This window comes from Somniosus microcephalus, chromosome 12 (genome assembly GCF_052327205.1).
Source record: "Somniosus microcephalus isolate GS21.2 chromosome 12, FLI_Smic_1.0, whole genome shotgun sequence".
Taxonomy (NCBI): domain Eukaryota; kingdom Metazoa; phylum Chordata; class Chondrichthyes; order Squaliformes; family Somniosidae; genus Somniosus; species Somniosus microcephalus.
In genome coordinates this window covers 62,559,844-62,584,988 of record NC_140998.1, presented here as the reverse complement: position 1 = coordinate 62,584,988, position 25,145 = coordinate 62,559,844, and the positions used below count along the sequence as shown (strand labels likewise).

At 41.6% G+C, this 25,145-nt stretch overlaps 1 protein-coding gene across 2 annotated transcripts in view; it reads left to right on the top strand.

Annotated features, from left to right (window-relative positions):
- Positions 1 to 25,145, top strand: part of dync1h1 (dynein, cytoplasmic 1, heavy chain 1) — a 104,904-nt gene that overhangs the window by 71,793 nt on the left and 7,966 nt on the right. For both annotated transcript variants that reach the window (XM_086002965.1, XM_086002966.1), the window contains exons 57-74: positions 4,595 to 4,748; positions 4,833 to 4,979; positions 5,646 to 5,796; positions 6,166 to 6,419; positions 6,966 to 7,100; positions 7,206 to 7,300; positions 7,573 to 7,747; positions 8,643 to 8,718; positions 8,826 to 8,986; positions 9,471 to 9,582; positions 9,713 to 9,773; positions 10,223 to 10,346; positions 11,142 to 11,255; positions 12,535 to 12,705; positions 14,306 to 14,523; positions 15,777 to 15,880; positions 17,462 to 17,673; positions 24,527 to 24,680. In XM_086002965.1, coding sequence (XP_085859091.1) covers positions 4,595 to 4,748; positions 4,833 to 4,979; positions 5,646 to 5,796; positions 6,166 to 6,419; positions 6,966 to 7,100; positions 7,206 to 7,300; positions 7,573 to 7,747; positions 8,643 to 8,718; positions 8,826 to 8,986; positions 9,471 to 9,582; positions 9,713 to 9,773; positions 10,223 to 10,346; positions 11,142 to 11,255; positions 12,535 to 12,705; positions 14,306 to 14,523; positions 15,777 to 15,880; positions 17,462 to 17,673; positions 24,527 to 24,680 — 2,618 coding nt within the window. The remainder of the gene's footprint in view (positions 1 to 4,594; positions 4,749 to 4,832; positions 4,980 to 5,645; positions 5,797 to 6,165; positions 6,420 to 6,965; positions 7,101 to 7,205; positions 7,301 to 7,572; positions 7,748 to 8,642; positions 8,719 to 8,825; positions 8,987 to 9,470; positions 9,583 to 9,712; positions 9,774 to 10,222; positions 10,347 to 11,141; positions 11,256 to 12,534; positions 12,706 to 14,305; positions 14,524 to 15,776; positions 15,881 to 17,461; positions 17,674 to 24,526; positions 24,681 to 25,145) is intronic.

Sequence of the window (25,145 nt, the reverse complement as noted above, 5' to 3'; positions counted from 1 at the left end):
CCCATTTTCCAGCATTTGGTCCATAGCCTTGTATGCAATGGCATTTCAAGTGCTCATCCAAATGCTTCTTGAATGTTGTGAGGGTTCCTGCCTCTACCACCCTTTCAGGCAGTGAGTTCCAGATTCCAACCACCCTCTGGGTGAAAGTTCCTCCTCAAGTCCCTTCTAAATCTCCTGCCCCTTACCCTGAATCTATGCCCCCTTGTTATTGACCCCCCTACTAAGGGGAAAAGTTCCTCTTTACCCTATCTATGCCCCTCATCATTTTGTTGATCATTTTGTACACCTCAATCAGGTCCCCCCTCAGCCACCTTTGCTCCAAGGAAAACAACCCCAGCCTGTTTAGCCTTTCTTCATAGCTGAGGCGCTCCATCCCAGGTAACATCCTGGTGAATCTTCTCTGCACCCTCTCCAAAGCAATCACATCCTTCCTATAGTGAGGCGACCAGAACTGCACACAGTACTCCAGCTGTGGCCTCACCAGCGTTTTGTACAGCTCCATCATAACCTCCCTGCTCTTGCCTTCATTAGCCGAGGCATAGAATATAAGTATCCCATATGCCTTTTTAACCACCTTATCTACCTGTTCCGCTGCCTTCAGAGATCTATGTACACCAAGGACCCTCTACTTCCTAGGGTCCTACCACTCATTGTGTATTCCCTTGCCTTATTTGTCTGTCCAAAATGCATCACCTCGCACTTTTCAGGGTTAAATTCCATTTGCCACTTTTCCGCCCATCTGACCAACCCGTTTATATCGTCCTGTAGCCTGAGGCTTTCCTCCTCGCAATTTACCACCCCACCAATTTTCGTGTCATCTGCGAACTTACTGATCATACCTTTTACATTCTCATCCAAATCATTTATGTAGATCACAAACAACAAGGGACCCAGCACCGATCCCTGAGGTACCCCACTGGACACAGGCTTCCAGTCACAGAAACAACCTTCGACCATCACCCTCTGCCTCCTGCCACTCAGCCAGTTTAGGATCCAAGGCACCCTGGATCCCATGGGCTCTTACCTTCTTGACCAGTCTCCTATGCGGGACTTTGTCAAAAGCTTTACTGAAGTCCATGTAAACCACATCCACAGCATTTCCCTCATCCACACACCTAGTCACCCCCTCGAAATTTCAATCAGATTGGTCAGACATGATTTACCCATGACAAAGCCATGCTGATTATCCCCGATTAATCCTTGCCTCTCCAAGTGGAGACTAATTTTGTCCCTCAGAATTTTTTCCAATAATTTCCCTACCACAGATGTTAGGCTCACTGGCCTGTAATTCCCTGGTTTATCCCTGCTACCCTTCTTGAATAATGGTACTACGTTAGCTGTTCTCCAGTCCTCTGGTACATCCCCTGTGGCCAGAGAGGTTCTGAAAATTTGTGTCAGAGCCCCTGCAATCTCCTCCTTTGCCTCACAACAGCCTGGGATACATCTCGTCCGGGCCTGGGGATTTATCCACTTTTTGGCCTGCTAAAACCACTAGTACCTCCTCCCTCTCGATGCTAATATGTTCAAGTATGTCACAGTCCCCTTGCCCGATTTCTATGTCTACATCGTCTTTCTCCATAGTGAACACAGATGCAAAAAATTCATTTAAGACCCCGCCTACATCATCTGGCTCTACACACAGATTGCCACTTTGGTCCCTAATGGGCCCTACCCTTTCCCTGGTTATCCTCCTGCCCTTAATATACTTATAAAACATCTTAGGATTTTGCTCGCCAGTGTTATTTCATGGCCCCTCCTTGCCCTCCTAATTTCTTTTTTAAGTATGCCCCTGTACTTTTTATACTCCTCTAGGGCTTCCTCTGTCCTTAGTCTTTTGTAACTGCCAAAAGCCCCCCTTTTTTTCCTAATGCATTTTTGTATATCCCTTGTCATCCAAGGTTCCCTTTGCTTGTTGGTCCCGCCCTTGACCTTTACAGGAACATGTTGGCGTTGTACTCTCTCTATTTCCCTTCTGAAAGTCTCCCACTGTTTTGATGTGGATTTTCCTATAAGTAGTTGCTCCCAGTCCACTTTGGCCAGATCCTGCCTTATCATATTAAAATCGGCCTTCCCCCCAATTTAGAACCCTTATTTCCGGGCTGTCTTTGTCTTTTTCCATGACCACCTTAAATCTCACCGAATTATGGTCACTGTCGCCAAAATGCTCTCCTACTGACACTTCCACCACTTGCCCGGCTACATTCCCTAGAATTAGGTCCAGTACCGCCCCCTCTCTTGTAGGATTTTCTACATGTTGGCTCAAAAAGCTCTCCTGGATGCACTTTAAGAATTCTGCACCCTCTAAGCCTTTCACACTCTGACTATCCCAATTTATATTGGGGAAGTTGAAATCCCCCACTATTACCCTATTATTTTCGCACTTCTGAGATTTGCCTACATATCTGTTCCTCTATCTCCCCCTGACTATTTGGGGGCCTATAGTACACTCTCAGCAAAGTGCTTGCCCCCTTTTTGTTTTTAAGTTCTACCCATATGGCCTCATTAGAGGAACCCGCTAATATATCATCCCTCCTTACAGCAGTAATTGACTCCTTAATTAATATTGCAACACCCCCTCCCCTTTTACACCCCCCTCTGTCTCGCCTGAAGATTCTATACCCCGGAATATTGAGCTGCCAGTCCTGACCCTCCCTCAACCATGTCTCCGTGATAGCAACAATATCGTACTCCCATGTGTTCAACAACTTCAGTTCATCCACCTTATTTGCAAGACTCCTTGCATTAAAATAAATGCCTTCCAGCCCTGCCATATTCCCTTTTTGCCTTCACATATTTGCTCTGCCTTCCCAGCTGACTTGTTTTTTCCTCCGTATTTGGCTGTAAATCACCCCCTACTATAACTCCACTCTGTATCCCATCCCCCTGCCAAGTTAGTTTAAACCCCCCCCCCCCCCCCCCCAGCAGTGCTAGCAAACCTCCCCGCAAGGATATTGGTTCCCCTCTGGTTCAGGTGTAAACTGTCCGACTTGTACAAGTCCCACCTTTCCCAGAAGCAGACCCAGTGATCCAGGAAGCTAAAGCCCTCCCTCCTGCACCATCCCTTTAGCCACGCATTCATCTGTTCTATCTTCCTATTTCTATACTCACTAGCACGTGGCACCGGGAGTAATCCAGAGATTACAACCTTTTGAGGTCCTGTTCTTTAAACTTCTACCTAACTCCCTAAATTCTTGCTGCAGGACCTCATCCCTCTTTTTACCTATGTCGTTGGTACCAATGTGGACCACGACCTCTGGCTGTTCACCCTCCCCCTCCAGAATGCCCTGCAGCCGCTCAGTGACATCCTTGACCCTGGCACCAGGGAGGCAACAAACCATCCTGGATTCACGTCTACGGCCACAGAAACGCCTATCTGTTCCCCTTACTATAGAATCCCCTACCACTATTGCTCTCCTGCTCTTTTTCCTCCCTTCCTGGGCAGCAGGAGCACCCCCAGTGCCAGGAAGTTGGCTGCTGCTGCCTTCCCCTGGTGAGTCATCCCCCTCAACAGTATCCAAATCGGTATACCTGTTTGAGGGGAATGGTCACAGGGGTCTCCTGCACTACCTGCCTGCTTCTATTGCTCCGCCTGGTGGTCACCCATTTCCTTTCTTCCTGTGCAGCCCTTGCCTGCGGTGTGACCAACTCACTAAACGTGCTATCCATGACCCTCTCAGCATCGTGAATGCTCAACAACCCATCCACCCGCAGCTCCAGCGCCTCAATGCGGTCTGCTAGTAGCTGCAGCTGGATGCATTTCCGGCACATGTGGTCATCAGGGACACCGGGGTCCCTGAATTCCCACATAGAGCAAGAGGAGCATATCACAGGGCTGGGCTCACCTGGCATGACTTACCCTTTAATTAATTTACTATCACCAATTAAAGATATCTCTAAGGCGCTTGTATAGTCTACCAACAGTCCCTGCTACACCAGAAACGACCCTAGTAACTATAAACTACAGAGTTAAAGTTTAAAAAAAAAAGAAATACTCCCAACCAATCACTTACCTGCTCCCTGGTGATGTCACACACTGATTACTTTTTACCTCTCGCCTCGCTGCGGAGTTGGTGTGCCTCACTGCTCCCTCTGGTCGGGCCTCGTTGGTGGAGCCGGTTTTTATACCGGGCTCCACCTCGCCTCGCTGCTCCAGGGCCAGGGTTGCCAGTGAAACCCAACTCCCTAGTTTTTTTCTTATTTTTCTTCCTCTTCTGCTTTTGCATGATATTTTGGATGTGTTCTACAATAATGTTTGTTGTACAAACCAAGATCAAAATATTTCCCACCAGTGCCTGGCTATAATTATCTAATTTAATATGCACTTGGGACACATCTTTGAGCCTAATCTATATATCTTGACTTGCACAAGATATGTTTGTCCACTGGTCCATCAGGAAAACCAAAATGCTCAATTCTTCATGCTGTTTTTGGGAGCTCATGTTTACACATTGAGTACTCGTATATTGGCTCTTTAATATGTGAACATTGTGTAGTTTCAGACATTCTGCTATGTCAGTTTTTTTTTAAAGGAATGGGATCTAGTGCATGTGTTTATTACATTGCAATTTCCTAAAATAAACATTTTTTTGAAAAGGTACCCATTAATTATTGACCCATCTGGTCAGGCCACTGAGTTTATCATGAATGAGTACAAGGAACGCAAGATTACTAGAACCAGCTTCTTGGATGATGCCTTCAGAAAGAACCTAGAGAGTGCACTGAGATTTGGTAACCCATTACTTGTCCAGGTATGTGATAAAAGTGCATTATGAAACACCTTTTTGTTTTTACTAGCTTCTGTATATTTATTTTGCCTATCCCTTCAATTCTAGGATGTTGAAAGTTATGATCCAATCTTGAACCCTGTGCTGAATCGTGAGGTTCGCAGAACTGGCGGTAGAGTGCTCATTACTCTTGGTGACCAAGACATTGACCTGTCGCCATCATTTGTCATTTTCCTCTCTACCCGCGACCCAACTGTAAGTCACTGAAATTAATATGGTCAGAACTGTCCCTTTTTAAGAACTAATGATGCATTTTCACAGTGCTACGTAAGTATTTCCCCCCCTGTTGCTGGATAAATATTAATCACAGCTTTAGAAGTTTATGGAAATCTATGCTTTGACTCCAAGCATATTCATTGTATTTGGTAAGACTCTGGTTGGTTTCCTTACGGTCATCTTGAATTACGCTTTGAAAGTTTTAAACTTCATAATTTTAGAAATCCTCCAATACTCTAGCTTCAAATTGGTTTTGGAAATGTTTTAACTGTGTTGAAATGGTTGATCTCATCCAGGCATTATAATTGGTGTTGGCACCTCTGGGTAGGAAACAGGTGATCCACGCTGAAATGCGGAGGTGTTGTTGACATTGGGCAAAGACGTGATCGATTCAGCCGAGATGCCTCCAACAGTCAAAATAACTTGCAGCACTCATTTATCAAATTTCACAGTAATCCAAAGGTCACAGTGCCCTTGGGACCATACTTCGACAGAAACTCTAGCCCTCAAGATGGAGAGGAGTAATTTAGTGAAGGGAGAAAAAAGTTGCATTTAAGATTCTTCAGATAACTTCTCTTAATCTTAGGTTATTGATTTGAAGTGGGTTTAAATAGAAATGATTATCATTCATGTATTCTTTTATAGGTTGAATTCCCACCAGATCTCTGCTCTCGTGTTACATTTGTTAACTTCACAGTGACTCGTAGCAGTTTACAAAGCCAGTGCCTGAATGAGGTGCTGAAAGCGGAGAGACCAGATGTAGATGAGAAACGTTCAGACCTGTTGAAACTGCAAGGTTGGTTTTCAGTGACCACAAATCCACTGGTGACTATTTTGTAACTGACCTTATGTAATACTTGGTGAATAGACTACAGAGGTTCTCCAAAGTTCTAAACATGTAAAACCAAATTTGCTTTCCACTTTTTCTTGTTTGAACTACTGCATGAAGCTCCAACAACCTAGGGGGAAAAGATAGCTCAGTGCACAAGTTGCACACGAAGATTCTCCAATCTCCCCTTCATACAGAATTTTATAACTTGTGGCTTTGTTCTCCTTTTTAACTTGTTTTCTAAAAATTAGAACTGCTGTATTCTGTCATTTTAAAATCATTCAGATCGTGGTTAAATAAGAGTTGCAGTTTTGGTGATCTGCTTCTTTTTGATAGGCGAGTTCCAGCTTCGTTTGCGCCAGCTGGAGAAGTCTTTGCTGCAGGCTTTGAACGAAGTTAAAGGTCGTATCTTGGACGATGACACCATCATCACTACCCTGGAGAACCTAAAAAAGGAGGCAGCAGAGGTCACCAGGAAGGTTGAAGAAACAGATATTGTTATGGCAGAGGTGGATGCTGTCTCCCAACAGTACCTGCCACTTTCTACAGCGTGTAGTAGCATCTATTTCACTCTGGAAGCACTAAACCAGGTAGAGTAAAATCTTGCGTATATGCAACATGAACTGAAGCAAATTATCATGTAGGCTACGTTGATTTGCATGGTAATATGACTTTAAACTTTTTTGTCTTAAATTAATGTGTACCATGGGATTGTGCTCTAATTTAAAAACAGCCTGGGAGATCTTTTTGAAGTGAGTACAACATGAAAGTAGAAATGAAATCCTCCATAGCCATTTATACTTTGTATGAATGCTTTGGTACAAACTGATCAGTAGATTTTGAAGACTTGAGCAATGAATATTTTGGAATAACCAGTTAATCAATTCACAATCTGAATAAAACCAGTAAAGGCTTTAAAATAGTTTGACATTGTGCTAATGCATACCATGGCTATTAACCATATTAATCAAGGTATGTCCATATAACTTATTGGATCCATTGTCACACATTTCTAATGATCAAACCTATTTTTTTTACCCTTTTGACTCCTAAAATCTATTAGGATTCAGAAAAATATGTGGTACTATATGAATAATCTGATCAGGTTTCTGACGATTATGTTCATTCATCAATAGATCCACTTCCTATATCAGTATTCTCTTCAGTTCTTCCTGGATATTTATCACACTGTTCTATATGAGAATCCAAATCTGAAAGGAGTTACAGATCATACGCAACGTCTCTGTTTTATTACTAAGGACCTTTTCCAGGTACATGTGAACAGTCATTAAAAAGCTTGAAACTGTAAACATTTATACAAAAAAAGGCTATATTTTGCCAGCATGCAGATAATGTACTATTTTCTAATGTCGCAGGTAACATTTAACAGAGCGGCACGGGGTATGTTGCACAATGATCATATCACCATTGCAATGCTTCTGGCCAAGATTCGCCTCAAGGGCCTAACTAGGTAAAGTTCTTTCTGCTTTCAATCCACGAGCCAGTTTTAACATTTGTTTTGTGAGGGAACATGATAATTTTTAACAGTTAGCTCATTTTAGCATTTTGTCTATCTTGTCTGATTTTCTGCATTCCAAGGAAGGTTAACATGCAAGTTTTTTGCAAATTGGGGTTTTCATAGTTTGTTCATTTGTAAAAACTTCAGTTTTTGAATAAACGAGCTATAAACATTCATTGCAGACATATTTCATAAATACAAACCCTCCAATTTGCTCTACCCAGTGAACCACCATATGACTTCGAGTTCCAGCACTTCCTTCGTGGTCGAGAGATTGGACAGAGCAGTTCTATTGTGTCAAAGATAGATTATCTCACTACAGAACAAATAGAAGGCATGGAGAGACTGACCCGCTTGCCTGTCTTTTTTGATCTAATTTCCAAAGTTCAGGTGGATGATGTAAGTTACGTTTTAATATATTGATATCTGGTGATTGCATTTGTGTATATTGTCTCAAGCAAACTCAAGTTGTCTGACTTTTTCTTTGGGTGGGGGAAAAAAGAGGTGAAGTTGGTTACATCTGATGAAGTTGAGGACATAAGTGTTGATGAACAGCCTCATTAATCATCTATGACTTGTTCATGCATATGAAAGTAAGAATAGTCTCTGTTTGGAATCGGTCAGCAATAAGATGCACTAGTGTCCAGCTTATATTTATTCAACTGGAGAATGCAATTCAAATTGTTCCCAAAAAAAAATTGTTTTTTAAAAGCAGTTAGGAACAAATTGGAATAATGTCATCCTAAATTTGGATAAACTCTGGAAATCTGTGTACAACACACGACAATATATTTTAACAATCCCAATTGCTATTTTTAATAAGGGTGTTCATCAACATTAACTTGTACCCTCAACATATGTTATCAACTTTTCATCCTCTCCTACCCCAGGAAAAAGCCAGACCAAAAAACCCTTTTGAAAAAAGGGTGAGCTTGAAACAAATGTTCGAGTTATGTTAAGACTTGAAGCATTTGAATTAGAGGTGGCATTAAGACATTCCAGCATGCTACACATGGCTCAAAATTCACCATCAATGAGCTGGTGCATCATTACATGCAGCAAAGCCAAAAGTACTCAGAACACGAGAACAAAATGTACATTTAACGTTGTTTTGAGCTGCAAATACTTAGTTACATTTCAAAAATAGAGCTCTTTCTAGTTTACAATTTTTAGTTCTAGTCCTGCAAAACACTTGATTGACATTTAGAACAACTCACAACCACCGTTAATTAAAAATAAAGCACCTTTCAAGTGTTGATACATTTTTGATCTATATTTATATATTTTAATGCAGCAATTTAACATCTGGCTGGAGAGTAGTTCACCTGAACAAACTGTACCTTATCTGTGGGCTGAGGAGAAACCTTTCAGTAAGCAACAAGTTTTTAATCAAGATTTTATAGAATATTTTTGGTAGTTGGTATTCACTTAATTTTCCATGCTCCAAGCAAGTTTATAAGTTATTTCCTTTGTCCAGCTTCTATTGGGCAAGCAATGCACCGACTGCTTCTGATCCAGGCTTTCCGACCAGACCGCCTCTTGGCAATGGCTCACATCTTTGTGGCTACAGTTTTGGGAGATAGTTTCATGTCAACAATTGAACAGCCATTAGACCTGGCAGCGATTGTAGATACTGAGGTATGTAGATGAAACAACATTTGCAGGCCATTGTTTGAAGTCAAATTTTGTTTATTGTATGGGTTTCCAGGTACTTAAGGAATCTAACTCCAAATGTCATCCATTTTTCCCTGTAAAATCAGTAACCGTATCTGGTAATTATATGGAAAGTATGAAATTCCAATTAGTATTGTATATTTTCTAATGATCCATGCTTTAATCCTCCTATTCCTCATAGGAGCTTAGTGTTTCTATCTATTTCCAATCATTTTGATACGTGTTTAAATGGATAGCTGTTATTGACAAAAATATTGATCAGTTATGTGGTGCACATTTTAAATTAATAAATTTCAACCTTTTAATTATTTTCTCTTCACATTCTAGCCTGTAGCCAAATAGCTCATATAACCAACTCTGTGGGTGGGTGCTAGTGTGTGTATGTAACTTGTTGGAGGTTGTTTCTGTAATATGTCTATTGAGGTTGAGTTGGTTAATCATCTTTTAGGTGAAACCAAACACTCCAGTGCTCATGTGCTCTGTACCTGGCTATGATGCTAGTGGACGTGGAGAGGATCTTGCAGCTGAACAAAACACACAAATTACATCTATTGCTATTGGTAAGAATTCTGTTTCAGTAAATATCATTTGATCACTGAAATACAATTACATTTTTTAATCATTGAGACATTCAGTGCAGCTTGCCATTGAATATTTAATTATTTTAACAAATATGCAATATACACATAGGTTCTGCAGAGGGCTTCAACCAGGCAGAAAAAGCAATTAATACAGCTGTCAAATCTGGCAGGTAAGTGAAGTTACTCTGCATATTTTACTAGTTGAATTTGTTCCTTGAGTATATAGGTAAATGTATGTACTATTAGAAATTTTCAATACTTTATTGTACTTGTGCACTGTCATTGGTCTTGCATTGCATAACTTGCACACATCTGTCTTGAATGGCATCAATGCAATTCACATTTTAGAATTTGTTCTCGAGGTTGTGTATTGTTGGAGTGCAATAAAGTTTGTGCATTTGCAAAGAAAAACTAGTTTAACCAATTTAGAATGTGGTACCTTGATAAAATGGACTCCATGTATGGTATACTTTTACCCTGCAGTCACTAAGTGTGAATGGGTATGACAGTTAAGTGCATTGGACCCGAATGTCTGACCAAGAATTCATTGCAGGTTATTTGCTTTTGATCCTCTGCCAATGTCACTTGTAACCAGCTTCATTCCTATGATCTTAAATAGGTGGGTGATGTTGAAAAATGTACATCTCGCTCCTGGTTGGCTCATGCAACTGGAGAAGAAGTTGCACTCCTTGCAACCTCATGCTAATTTCCGTCTCTTCCTTACCATGGAGATCAACCCCAAGGTAATGCATTGCACTTGAAATCTGAGTATAGAGTTTCAATAAATTGGCAGTGCTGGTTGTATTTTTCGGACTCTACTGAAGATATAATTTCGCTAATATTGCTGGTTCTCTTCCTTTTTACTAAGATTATAAATAGTATATTTGTAAAATTAGATTAATTCATGTAACAGCAGTCAAAACAATTATTAAATTTGCCTCGAGTATATTGGCCAATCTTTAGCAAACCTTAAATTCAACCACAGAAACAATATACTATTTTGAAAGAAAAGAAAGACAGACTTGCATGTATAATGGCGCCTTTCACGACCACCAGACGTCTCCAAGCACTTTACAGCCAATCAAGTACTTTTGAAGTGGAGTCACTGTTGTAATACTTGGCAATACTGTACTATTTTGTGGTAATATGCGATACGCATGCACTCCTAGGATACATGGGCCTTTACGCAGGCATACGTCTGCAGGCCCAGGACCGCAAGAGTCCGAAGACCCAGGGCCAACAGGTAGGTGTAGTTTTCTTGCGGTTCGGAAGCACTTGCCTATGGCAAGCCTCCGACCACAATTTCCAGGCCATTGTTTTTTGTGAAAGAAACGTTAGGCAAATACTTTGAAATACATTTTATTTTTTAAAAAATCTCTAGACTGGAAAATGGAGCATGAGCTGGTACTTATTGAAATTTTAATAGCCAGCTGCTTAACCACTTGAGTTTTTGAATTTCTGTGTCACTCTGCAGGTATCCCTGTACGTTATAGGACAAAATAGTATTGCGTTTCTCAGTAACCTTAACTTGTTTGCAGGTTCCAGTGAACTTGTTGCGAGCTGGGCGTATATTTGTATTTGAACCACCACCTGGTGTGAAGGCCAACATGCTGCGGACCTTCAGTAGTATCCCGGTTTCCAGGATGTGCAAAGTAAGCATAGACTAAGATTTGACCCCAATATTTGTTTGGAGAAAGTGTACATTCTATCGATAGACAAGTCCATTTCCCATTTGTGGGTGGGGGGATACTTACAAGTTTGGTCACTAAAGAACAGATGAGCATATTTTTGAGTCTAGCGTGGAGAGCGAAAACCAGCAGCTCTTCACATGTAGCATGCTGAGTGGCACAAGTATGAAATGAGTGCATTGCCATCATCCTGACTACAAAATAGGCCCACACACTACAGCCTGTTAAACTGGTTGCACTAGTTGGAGGTTGAGTTTCTGCAGCAGCTGCTTGCCTCTTTGCAAGCCAATCATGGTAGGTACCAAACAGTTATGAGCATATATTCTCACCCCACTCACTAGAACTCATTCCAGCTGCTGTCATCCCATGTCGAGAACAATAATTGTTGCTTGACAGAATTCAAAAGTATGTCTTGCATGTAATTGTGCAGATATTCAATCATTGACACACAGGTGCATATCATCTGCTTTTAGGTTTCTCCACCAGACCTAAGAACTACACCCTGGAAGATCATCAGTACCAGCACAATACACCTTGAGCACCCACCAAATATTTGCATAGGGACCAAAAACAGTAATTGACTATCTACAGGAAACTTTCTGATATCCGGCACGGATGGGACCGAGCTGGTGCCGTAACATCACAAGTGCCAGACATACCAGTGTTAATGTTTAAACATACGGAACTGAAGCTCCATGTGAATCAACAAACCCTGTAGCTTCAAAACAGTCGGCTGCAAGCGTCTGTAGCTGAAGCTGTTGCTATAGCTACAGACCTTGCAGTGCTTGACTGGGGGGGGGGGGGGGGGAAACGAGAACTTAGAAAACGGCTCCTGATTTTTGCCGTTAGATCGAGTATTCCGGACATATAACCTCCGGATAAACCAAAGTTTCCTGTATTATTTATTCATTTCTTTTTCAAACTATGGTAGTGTCAAATTGTCTTCCTCAATCTGTTGTGGGTTCTGCATCTTTTCAGCATTTTAAGACAAAATATTTATTGAATAATTACATGTACTTTTTAATGTTGCTCTGTCATAACAGCAGTTTTAACATTAGTATGTTTTGCTTGTATTTTACCATAATTTGTTTCACTGATTTATGTAGTTTAAATTTACAGCCTAACCCAATTCTGATGTACAAGTTAGAAACTACTGTAATTTTAAATATTGTTGGGATTTCTAACCCTGTACGATTTATACCAAATACCTTTTTAAACTTACTTTATTGAAATGTTATTCCAGTCACCAAATGAGCGTGCACGTTTGTACTTCCTTCTGGGCTGGTTTCATGCTATTATACAAGAACGTCTGCGATATGCCCCCCTGGGTTGGTCCAAGAAGTATGAGTTTGGTGAATCAGATTTAAGATCTGCTTGTGATACTGTGGACACCTGGTTGGATGATACAGCCAAGGTAAATTCATGCACAAAATATTAAGTGATGCAAGAACAAAATGGCACCGAAATGAGAGTGCAGATTATATTAGAATTCTTACTGCAAAAAAACTACTGTAACTAAATAGGATACACCAAATGTTGGTCCGTATTTTGCGGCCCCTATGAGTGTGTGAGGTGCGTATGTGCCCATAAGGGCCGTGCAAATTCTGGGTTTTCGTGCGTGAAGACCCGGAACTTGCGATCTGTCAAGAATCTTCTTGACAGATCGTAGCCACCCCCAGGAAAAGGGCATCTGTGGGCGGAAAGTTGGGCTATTTGCCCAACTTCTGCCCAGCGAATGCCCATGAAATTCTTGTGCCTGGTAGAAGCCGGTGTAAGGCCTGCTTTTACCAGCGTAAGAGTTTAAATGAACATTTTTTTTTCAATCATTTTAAACGTGAGAACCTGTACAGTAAGGTATGGTTATTCTTAGCCCCTTTAAAACTTAAATTTATTTTTCAAAAATAAATGTTAAATATTTAAATGGCATTTTAAATTTCATTTTTTAATTTTTGATGTGTACATGTATTTTTTAGGGTATTCCCATTTGTACTTATGGGGATTCCGTACATACTTGCAATATTTATGCACATTTTGGTTGATGCTATTTTGCATTATGTGCAACTGAGGTATTTTTTTCAATCTGATCATTTTGGATCTTATTTGAAACTATTGCAGACTCTGCAAATGATGGGTGAGTCCTTTCAGGATTTACTAACATTTGCTTTCATAAAGCTTATTTCAAAAGCAACTCCCAAATGTACAGTATGTGGAATGTCAATATTTTTAGTTCTTAATACAAACTACATTTGTTGCTTCATGAATGAAAAATGTTTTAAAGAAACTATTTCTACTTGCCTGGGTTGAAATTAATTACTTTTTCGGAGATCATTGAACCTTGTTGCTGAGTAGCATGAAGCTACCTGCTTTTAGCTGAAATTAAAACAGGAATTGCCTATTTTGGAATTCTGAACACAGTGCAATGTGGCCATATACAGAAATGTTTCCTTTTTGATTTTTTTAAAAAGCTCTTGGTGATTGTATTGTAGCTGCCTATGGTGACAAGAGGCTGTATACCTAATAGTGTATTTTTTTATCAGTGCCTTCAAAGACAGTTTTAACTTCTTTTGGTGAGATTGTCCTTTTATATTGGGTTATTCTGCAAATGCTTGAGGAAACATTGGGCTGATTAGTGATGGTCAAGTCAACTTGCTTATGGACTCTCCTCATGCCATTAATCCCACGAACATCAAAAAGGTTGATTTGGTGTATTCCTATTTAAATTTGCATTGTTTCCAGCAAAGAGAAACTGAATCACTAGCTATTTTAGACATTAGTTTGGTTCCATCAGTATAATCACTAAAATGAGTGGAAAAACCACCACATTAAAACACACTCATTGCACAAATAATTAGAAACTATTGTAATGCCAACATGTTGTAAAATTATTCTGTGTATTAAGTTTAAGATTAGTAATTTATTTGCAGTCCAAGCAACTTGAGTGTCAAATAGTGAACTTTCAAATCACACATAATCCCAACTTCGGTGATTAAAATGGAATGACTTGTTTTCTTCAGGGACGCCAGAACATTTCACCTGATAAAATTCCTTGGGCAGCTCTGAAAACCCTGATGGCACAGTCCATTTATGGCGGGCGTATCGATAATGAATTCGACCAGCGGTTGTTGAACTCCTTCTTGGAGCGTCTATTTACGACTGCTAGCTTTGACCGCGAATTCAAATTGGCATGTAAAGTCGATGGGCATAAGGATATTCTAATGCCAGATGGCATCAGGTAAAGATCTTCTTTCTAAAATCTGAACTGTTTTAAACAGACAATATAACAGTTATGACAATTAAATCAAATGCATAATGACCCAAATCTGCAAAAAATCTACGAATTTACCTGGTGGTCCAGGAGGTTCGTAGATTCGCGCTCCTGGGCCTCTCGGGTACCCCGCGGGTCGCATGCGGTTCACAAGCACCCCTGGGATCACGTGGGCCAGTCCAACCAATGCAAGAAGGGGAACTCCCATATGTATGAATGGGGATCACTTTTAAAAAAAAAAATAAAAAAAATACACTTTTTTTAATTACATATTTAAAATTAATTAATGTCATTTAATTACATTTTTTAAACAAATTTAATTTATTATTGATAAATGTTTTAACAGGGCTAAAAAACCTTATTGGACAGGGTTTTCAATGTATAAATGAGTTACCAGGCATAAGAATCTCAAGGGCATTCGCTGAGCAGAAGTTGGGCAAATAGTACAACTCTCTGCCCACAGAGCCCCTTCTCCCAGGGATGCGAATGTTCTGACAAATCGCAAGTTAGAACATAAATAGGAGCAGGAGTAGGCCATTTGGCCCTTCGAGCCTTCTCCGCCATTCAGTAAGATCACAGCTGATCTTCTACCTCATCTCCACTTTCCTGCACTATCCCCATATCCCTTGATTCCCTTAATATTCAAAAACCTTATCGATCTGTCTTGAAAATACTCAACGACTGAGCACCCACAGCCCTCTGGGGTAGAGAATTCCAAAGATCCACCACCCTCAGTGAAGCAATTTCTCCTCATCTCAGTCCTAAATGGCTGACCCCTTATTCTGAGACTGTGACCTCTGGTTCTAGACTCCCCAGCCAGGGGAAAACATCCTCCCTGCATCTACCCTGTCAAGCCCTGTAAGAATTTTGTATGTTTCAATGAGATCACCTCTCATTCTAAACTCGAATATAGGCCTAGTCTACTTAATCTCTCCTCATAAGACAATCTCTTTCTTTCCCCCCCACCCCCCCAATCCCAGCTTTGCATGCCTAAACCTGGAACTTGCGCAGCTCCTAATGGCACGTAAGCACCCGTAGGAGCTGCAAATTACGGCCCATTATGTTTGAAGAAGAATGCTGACTTCAGAGAAAAGGAAATTATTTGCTTAAAACATTCTTAGTTTCTCTAATGAGGATTCCATAAACTATATCTAAACTTAATTTGGAAAAGTTTTTCCCTTTTTTAGTTTTAATTAACAAATGGTGATTTTTGTATGCAGGCGAGAGGAGTTTGTACAGTGGGTTGAGCTGCTTCCTGATACTCAGACTCCATCCTGGCTAGGTTTACCAAACAATGCTGAAAAAGTGCTTCTAACTACACAGGGTAAGTACAAGATTTCCAAGTACTAGAACTTGGCTGACTTTTTTTAAATACTTAAATTGATAGTGTTGTGATTTGAAAAGATAAAGATAATGCAGTAGACATTGGTAATGTTTATACTAATGTAGGTTTAGACAAATGTATTACAACTTTACATTTTCAAAAGTGATGTGCTGCCATGGTCAAAAATATATGTTGTACCTCATTTTGTGCTGTTGTCACTTCATTTATCTTGTTTCTCTCTCACTCTGCACTAACCGTTCTATTGTATTTGTCTGATTCAGATATTTTGCTCTTCTCCCAGAGGTGTTTATTTTAGATGGCTTTCACTCCATTCTCTTATTCCTTTCCAATTCCTACCAAAAAAGGAAAATCTGGACTGAAAACAGTCCCTGTACATTTTTTTTTCCCATTTAGGTACTCTCCATTAGTGTTCTCTCCCTTCCTCCCCGCCCCCCCCCCCCCCCCCCAATGCCTTGAAAAGCCACATGCATCTGATGATCATTGGAACATTCCAAGTTTGCATTGTTTAACTAATCAGGTTTGTTACACTATATATTTCTCCAAACGCATGAAGATGAAGAGAGCAGTGTGTAGACCTACAGGAAAATAATTTTCTAGTTATTTGTTATAACTCTTCATTAGAAGTTCAGGTTTGCTGCATTACCTATTTCTCAATAAAGTCCCTAAAGATGAAGAGACCAATGTTTAGGGGACCATTTGAACAAGATAGTTCCTCATAAAACACCATTTGAACAAGATAGTTCCTCATAAAACATGTCATAATTTTGAGGTCAAATGTAAAATAATATTGCTCAATAGTGTTGATTTAAATTAACCCAGTGACAGTACATTTCATGCATGCTTTTTCTTGTAGTTAAATTGGGTTTAATTTTATGAAAACCGTGTAAATCTAATCATGTATGTAGAACTAGACAACTTAATCAGTTAAATATTTTAATAAGAAAAAGACTACAAGTTTTAACTTCCAATTACTATGCAACTGCTGAGGGTTTTGTCCTTTTAATCGCATCATAATTTCACAAACTATATGCTTTGTACTTCTCTGAATCAAAATAAGTCACCTGCTAAAGATTGTTCTTTGTGCCGTTTCTAAATCTTTTTCTTTTTGGCTAGAACTTGTCTGTACTTACGGAAGATCGTACTTTTCTATCTGACAATGCTTGTCCTACTACTTCTGTGTCTGGCATGTTTTTCTGTGTCTTGTGTAGCAACACAATGTCACTAACACTAGTCTGAGCTCATTCTTCAGCAGACATGTACTTTCGTGCATTTGTCTGACCATCAGCAGCCTGAGTTTACACACTTTTTTAAAAATGAAGCTATCCCTAGACCTTACCTTTTTTAAACTGGTTGCCCGAGTATCTTTTTGGAAGCAAAAGTATACCATATTTTCAGTTAGTCTGCCTATGTAATTTTTTTTTCTTTTGAGAGCGTCAGCTTTTTACCCTGGTGATCCCTGTTTTAAATTTATTTTACCACCATTCTCTGGTGTTAGTTGATTTGGGCAGCATCTTTATTTAGCTAGGCTACCTTTGATCCCTTGACCCTTATCTGGTTCAGGCACTGACATGCTCAGCAAAATGCTGAAAATGCAGATGTTGGAGGATGAGGATGATCTAGCTTATGCTGAGACAGAGAAGAAGCAGCGGACAGGTTCTACTTCAGATGGACGGCCAATTTGGATGCGAACACTTCATACCACAGCCTGCAACTGGCTGCAACTTATTCCACAGTCACTCAACCATCTTAAACGCACTGTTGACAATATTAAGGTAAGAAGTATGAAGTATTTTCATATGTCCAATGAAGGGCAAATGATGTCGATATAAAAGCTAATTTGTACATCTTTTAGTAGGGTCTAACTTGTTGTATTTGCAAAGAGTAATGTATGGGAAAATTTCTATGATGTAACTGTAGGCCAATTGCATGATTTAGGTATGTAAAGGGTTTTGCATGTATTTTGACTGCATGTCAGGACTTGGGGCCAAGGCTTCCCACTAACCAGAAATTAAAATAAAGCAATTACCAAACCTAAAGGAACTTTGATTCTGCTGCATGTTAACTGGGAAAAGGCTGAAATTGCTTGCATGTACTCAGAAAATTTGTTTTAAACTTGATTCTAGATCCCTCATAGAGCAATCATTTCCTTGGAATGAAGCTGGTAATTTTCAGGACATTTTTAGTTGGTTTATGGATTAGATTCAAATTCTCTTTACAATTCTGGCATACATCTACAAGATACATTGTCAAAATTCTGATGGGAGTGCAGGTATTTGTCAGATATGAAGGGTTCTTGCAAAAAAAAATAATGCAGCAAAGTGGAATTTAATGCTTAAAAACTTTGAATTAAAAGTTGTAGACTGCATTTCCAGTGTTGTAGCTGTACTGGAACAGCTTGGTTAGAGACACTAGTTGTGGAGCACAGGTCTTCACTATAGCCGGGATGTTGTAGGAGCCCATAACCTTTGTGTCCAGTGCACTCAACTCTTTCTCGATCACGTGGAGTGAATCGAATAAGCTGAAGACTGGCATCTATAACTCTGGGGACCTCGGAATGAGGCCAAGAAGCACTTGTGGCTTAAGATGGTTGCGAATTTGTTTGCACTCATGTTCTGGGCTCTGCTCCATTGAGGATGGCAATGTTCATAGAGCCTCCTTGTCCCGTTAGTTCCTTAATTGTCCTCCACCATTCGCAAATGGAAGTGGCAGGAATGCAGAACTTTGATCTGATCGGTTGGTTGTGGGATCATTTAACTCTGTCTATAGCATGTTGCTACTGCTGTTTAGCATGCATAGTTTTTTTTATTCGTTTATGGGATGTGGGCGTCGCTGGCAAGGCCAGCATTTATTGCCCATCCCTAATTGCCCTCTAAGGTGGTGGTGAGCTGCCTTTTTGAACCGCTGCAGACCATGTGGTGAAGGTAACATAGAAACAAAGAAGATAGGAGTAGGCCATTTGGCCCCTCGAGCCTGCTCCGCCATTCAGGTGAGATCATGGCTGATCATCCAAACTCCGTTCCCTGTCCCTGCCTTCTCCCCATATCCCTTGATCTCTTTAGCCTTAAGAAATATATCTAACTCCTTCTTGAATATATTCAATGAATTGGCCTCAACTGCCTTCTGTGGTAGAGAATTCCACAGGTTCACCACTCTCTGGGTGAAGAAATTCCTCCTCATCTCTGTCCTAAATGACTTACCCCTTATCCTTAGACTGTGACCCCTGGTTCTGGACTCCCCTGCCATCAGGAATATCCTTCCTGCATCTAGCCTGTCTAGTCCTGTTAAAAAAATTTAAGTTTCAATGAGGTACTCCCACTGCTGTTAGGTAGGGAGTTCCAGGATTTTGACCCAGCAACGATGAAGGATTGACAATATAATTCTAAGTCCGGATCATGTGTGACTTGGAGAGGAACTTGGAGGTGGTGGTGTTCCCATGCGCCTGCTGCCCTTGTCCTTCTAGGTGGAAGAGGTCACGGGTTTGGGAGGTGCTGCCAAAGAAGCCTTGGCGAGTTGCTGCAGTGCATCTTGTAGATGGTACACACTGCAGCCACAGTACGCCGGTGGTGGAGGGAGTGAATGTTTAAGGTGGTGGATGGGGTGCCAATCAAGCGGACTGCTTTGTCCTGGATGGTGTCAAGCTTCTTGAGTGTTGTTGGAGCTACACTCATCCAGGCAAGTGGAGAGCATTCCATCACACTGCTTACTTGTGCCTTGTAGATGGTGGAAAGGCTTTGGGGAGTTGGGAGGTGAGACACTTGCCACAGAATATGTAGCCTCTGACCTCTTGTTGCCACAGTATTTGTGGCTGGTCCAGTTAAGTTTCTGGTCAATGGTGACCCCCCCCCCCCCCCCCAAAGGATGTTGATGGTGGGGGATTCGGCGATGGTAATGTCGTTGAATGTCACGGGGAGGTGGTTAGACTCTTTTTGGAGATAATCATTGCCTGGCACTTCTGTGACGTGAATTTTACCTGCCACTTATCAGCCCAAGCCTGAACGTCGTCCAGATCTTGTTGCATACGGGCATGGACTGCTTCATTATCTGAGGAGTTGTGAATGGTGCTGAACACTGCAGTAACATCCCCATTTCTGACCTGTGTTGTAGATTTATCAGGTTGGAACCTCATTTTCAGGTATACCCGGTACTGTTTCCAGTGTCAGTCTTGGCTCTGGTAGCACTCTCGCCTCCAGAGTCAAATCGTGGGTTGAAGCCACACTCCAAAAACTTGAGCACATAATGTACACTCTCACTGCAGTACTGTTTGAGTTCTGAACTGTTGGAGTTCCCGTCTTTCGGTTGAGACATTAAACTGAGGCCCCTTGCCCTTTCCCTTCGCCTGTCCTAGTCCTGAACTTTACTCTCCTCCTATCACCCCTCATGTATGCTCCACCCTCATCTTGTCCATGACACTCATCTGCTGTTCCCTTGACCCCAGTCGCACTAAACTACTGATCACCCAACTTGCCGCCTTGGCCTCCATGCTAAATGGTTCCCTCGGGAACTGTCCCCATCCCTTTTAAAATCCATCTCTCCTCAGAAAACCCACCTTGATCCTTCTGTTCTTCCAAACTACTGCTCCATCTCCAACCTCATTTCTCATCAAGTCCTTGAATGTGTTGCCATCTCCCAAATCCGTGCCTGTCTTTCCTGCAGTTCAGTTGTGAATCTCTCCATTCAGATTCCTGACCCTGCCACAGCCCTGAAATGGCCTTGATCTGTAATAAAATGACATCCTCTATGACCGTGGTGCATTCCCTCCTATCCTTCTCGACTTCTGCAGCCTTTGACATGGTTGACCACATCATCATCCTCCAACGTCTAGCTCAGTAAGACTGTCCTTGATTGATTAGATAAGAGTGGAACCATAGTCAGAGCATCTCCAGCAATGGTTTCTCTTCCTACCTCCAAACTGTTACCTCCTGAGTCCCTGGCCACTGCCTTTAGTTCATCCAGACTGTTCACAATCTCGGTGTCCTGTTTAACCCAGAGCCGCGCTTTCGACCCCCATATCTTTTCCAGCACAAAGACCGCCTACTTCTATCTCCGTAACATTAGCTGTCTCTGCCCCTACCTGAGCCCACCTGCTGCCAAAACCTTCATCCTTGCTTTTTCCCCTCCAGACTCCACTATTCCAATGCTCTCCTGGTCTGCAACCTGTATCCTAACCCACACCACCTCTCGCTCACCGATCTGCATTGGCTCGAAGTCCCCCCAACGCTTCCAATTTAAATTTCTCATCTCTTGCCCCGCCCCATTGCTGTAACCATCTCCAGATCTACAACCCTCTGAGAACTCTGCATACCTCCAACTCAGGCCACTGTGCATCTCCTGCTCCCTTCACCCAACTATTGGCAGTTGTGCCTTCTGCTGTCTTGGCACAAAACTCTGGAATTCCTTTCCTACACTTTATCTCCTCTTTTCTCTCTTTTTCTCCCCCCCCCCCCCCCCCCCCCCCCTTTAAGAAACTCCTTAAAACCCATCCCTTTCGCCACCTCTCCTAATATCTCTTCCCTTGGCTCGGTATCAATTTTCTGATTACAAGAACAACTTGCAATTTACATAGCACCTTTAACGTAGTAAAAACGTCCCAAGGCGCTTCACAGGAGTATTATAGGACAGAAAATTTGACACCGAGCCACATAAGGAGAAATTAGTGCAGATGACTAAAAGCTTGGTCAAAGAGGTAGGTTTTAAGGGGCGCCTTAAAGGAGGAAAGAGGTTTAGGCAGGGAATTCCAGAGCTTGGGGCCTAGGCAACAGAAGGCACGACCACCAATGGTTGAGCGATTATAATCAGGGATGCTCAGGAGGGCAGAATTAGGAGTGCAGATATCTTGGGTGGTTGGGGGTGGGGGGGTTGGAGGAGATTAGAGACTGGGAATGGCGCGACCATAGAGGGGATATGAAAATGTTGAAATCCAGGCGTTGCTTAACCAGGAGCCGATGTAGGTCAGCAAGCACAGGGGTGATGGGTGAACGGGACTTGGTGCGAGTTAGGATACGGGCAGCCGTGTTTTGGATGACCGGGTAGGGTAGAATGTGTGAGGCCAGCCAGGAGTGTGTTGGAATAGTCAAGTCTAGAGGTAACAAAGGCATGGATGAGGGTTTCAGCAGCAGATGAACTGAAGCAAGGGTGGAGAGGGGCGATGTTACGGAGGTGGAAATAGGCGGTCTTAGTTATGCCAAGGATATGTGGTCGGAAGCTCATTTCAGGGTCAAATATGACACCAAGGTTGTGAACAGTCTGGTTCAGCCTCAGGCAGATGTAAGAGAGGGGTGGAGTTGGTGGCGCGGGGACCAAAAATAATGGCTTTGATCTTCCCAATATTTAATTGGAGAAAATTTCTGCTCATCCAAAACTGGATGTTGGACAAGCAGTCTGACGAGTCGAGAGAAGTGGTGGTGAGTTAGAGCTGGGTGTCGTCTGTGTGTGTGTGTGTGGAAACTGACTCTTTTCGGATGATGTCGCCAAGGGGCAGCATGTAGATGAGAAATAGGAGGCCAAGGATAGATCCTTGGGGGGCACCAGAGGTAACGATGTGGGTGCAGGAAGAGAAGCCATTGCAAGTGATTCTCTGGCTACGATTCGATAGGTAAGAATGGAACCAGGTGAGTGCAGTCCCACCCAGCTGGACAACGGTGGAGAGGCGTTGAAGGATGGAGTGGTCAACCATGTCAAAGGCTACAGACTAGTCGAGGAGGACAGTTACAAAGGATGTCATTTGTGACTTGAAAGCAGTTTCGGTACTGTGGTGGGGGCAGAAACTTGATTGGAGGGATACAAACATGGAGTTGCGGGCAAGATGGGCATGGATTTGGAGGGCGACAACACATTCAAGGACTTTGGAGAGGAAAGGGAGGTTGGAGATTGGGTGGTAGTTTGCAAGGATGGAGCAGTCAAGGTTTTTTTTGAGGGGTGATGACTGCAGAATTGAGGGAGAGGGGGACAGTAACTGAGGAGAGAGAACCGTTAACAATGTCAGCTAACGTGGGAGCCAGAAAAGGAAGTTGGGTGGTCAGCAGTTTGGTGGGAATTGGGTCGAGGAGCAGGAATGGGTCTCGTGGACAAGACAAGTGTGGAGAGGTCATGAGGGGAGATCAGAGAAACTGGAGAAAGATGAGTTCAGGGCTAGGGCAGGAGGGAACCTTGGGAAGTTTGACCCGGTGGGGAAGGGGAGGGGCAGAGGCAGCTGAACAGATGGTCTCAATCTTGGAGACAAAAGTCCTTGAGCTCCTCACACTTGTTGTCGGAGGTGAGGGTGGAGGAGGGGTTTACCAAGATGGTTAGCAGTAGAGAATAGGAGCTGGGGTTTATCTTCGCATTCTAGAATAGTGATCAATTTTGGCAGATGAGAGCAGGACCCGATTACGCTTCTGTGGAGCACCTTTTACTCTGTTTTAGGTGCTATATAAATACATGCTGTTGTCTTCGTATATATCCCTCAACCAACATCACTAAAACAGATTATAATTTCTCTCATTGCTGTTTGTTGGACCTTGCTGTGTGGAAATTAGCAGCCACATTTTCTACATTACAACACGGATTACATTTCAAAAGTACTTCTCTAGCTATGAAACCCTTTGGAACATTGAAAGGTGCTATATAAATGCAAGTTTTTCTTCTTTCTTACCCTACTTTTTGTTTCTAGTGTTTATTCTGAATTCCCCCATCTGCTCGAATTAACTACCAGGTTTGCATTTAATGTTTGCGTGTGTATCTCTGTCTGTGAGGCAGGTGTTTATTCAAACTTTCATTTGAAGTTTGATGCTATGGGGAAACTCAATTTAGTTACTCTTATGCCTGTAGGTGGCACTCTGACCAGTGATGAGGGTGCCTCATTTTGCCTGTCACAGATTAACCCACACCTGGTGTCACACAGTAAGTGCTATTGCACAAATGAATAGCCTGCTTTTTTACTTTTTCTTCAAAATACTCTTAATATTTTGATAAAAACAAAATAGTGCGGATACTAGAAATCTGAAATAAAAGCAGAAAATGCTGGAAACACTCATCGATCAGGCAGCATCTGTGGCGAGAGAAACAGTTAACATTTTAGACCGATGACCTTTCATTGTGAAAAGGCATCGACCTGAAATGTTAACTGTTTTTCTCTCCACTGATGACTTGCCATAAATCTTGTCCATGAGAGACTTGCGTCAGTATATGTTTGCACGTATGTGTGTGTGGTTTTTTGAAGGCTGTATAATGACCTTGAATACACAAGTTTGTTTCATGTATTAGTACATCATGCGGTTGTACTTTTTACTATTCAAAATGTAGACTTTATCAGTAATCTTGGGCATTTTGTAAAAATTATGGCCAGGTTTTAAAAGCTTTAGAAGCTATAAAGTGATTAAGTCAAATCAGTAGTAGGAGGTGCTGGAGATGAAAGCAATTGCTGATATTGTGCTTCAATGCTTTTAACCCAAGAATGGAAAAAGATTTAAAAGGTAATGGAGACCGAACATGTATTTTGAGACTAGAATAGTCCTTTGTTACATTACATTTATTTCCATTTTCCCTAAACAATGGGGCTCAGTGTCCCTTAATGCAATTAAAATGTCCATTGCCAACTAAATGATTACAAATCAAAGAGGAGAGTTATACAGATGTTTGTCTTTATAGGATCCATTGTATAGATTCTTTGAAAGAGAAGTTAAGAGTGGTGCAAAGCTATTGCAGGATATTCGCCAAGACCTGATTGATGTAGTGCAAGTATGTGAAGGGAAAAAGAAACAGACCAACTATCTGCGGACACTTATCAGCGAGATGGTGAAAGGTGAGGAAGTTACGTGGATACAGTATATAGGATGTAAACTATATTTAAAATTGAGTAGTCTTTGAAGCAGTGGCATAAAGTTCTACAAACAAATGGTATCCAAACTGTTTATAATGGATTTTCTGTAGTCATTTGAAATGTTCATTATACATAATCTTGTATACTATTGTATATTGAATAATAACCTGTGTATAAAGCTGGTCTATCCTAATTAGTTGCAAGGGCTATAGACAGAGATGCCACTGACAAATGGGGCAATAGTTGGCTGCCAGGAAAGTCTTCCTTTCCTCATTTTAAATGGCTGTTCATTGAATCAGTGGGCTTCATGAGTGCTTGACTATTTGACTGCGGAGGGGATCTTCGTTGAACTGGATCCTTTTCTCACTCTGCATCCATGCAGGAGTCACTGGAATCCAGAACAGAAACCCTGGGTGATTTTTCTTTCTCTAGCTTAGGAATTCTGAG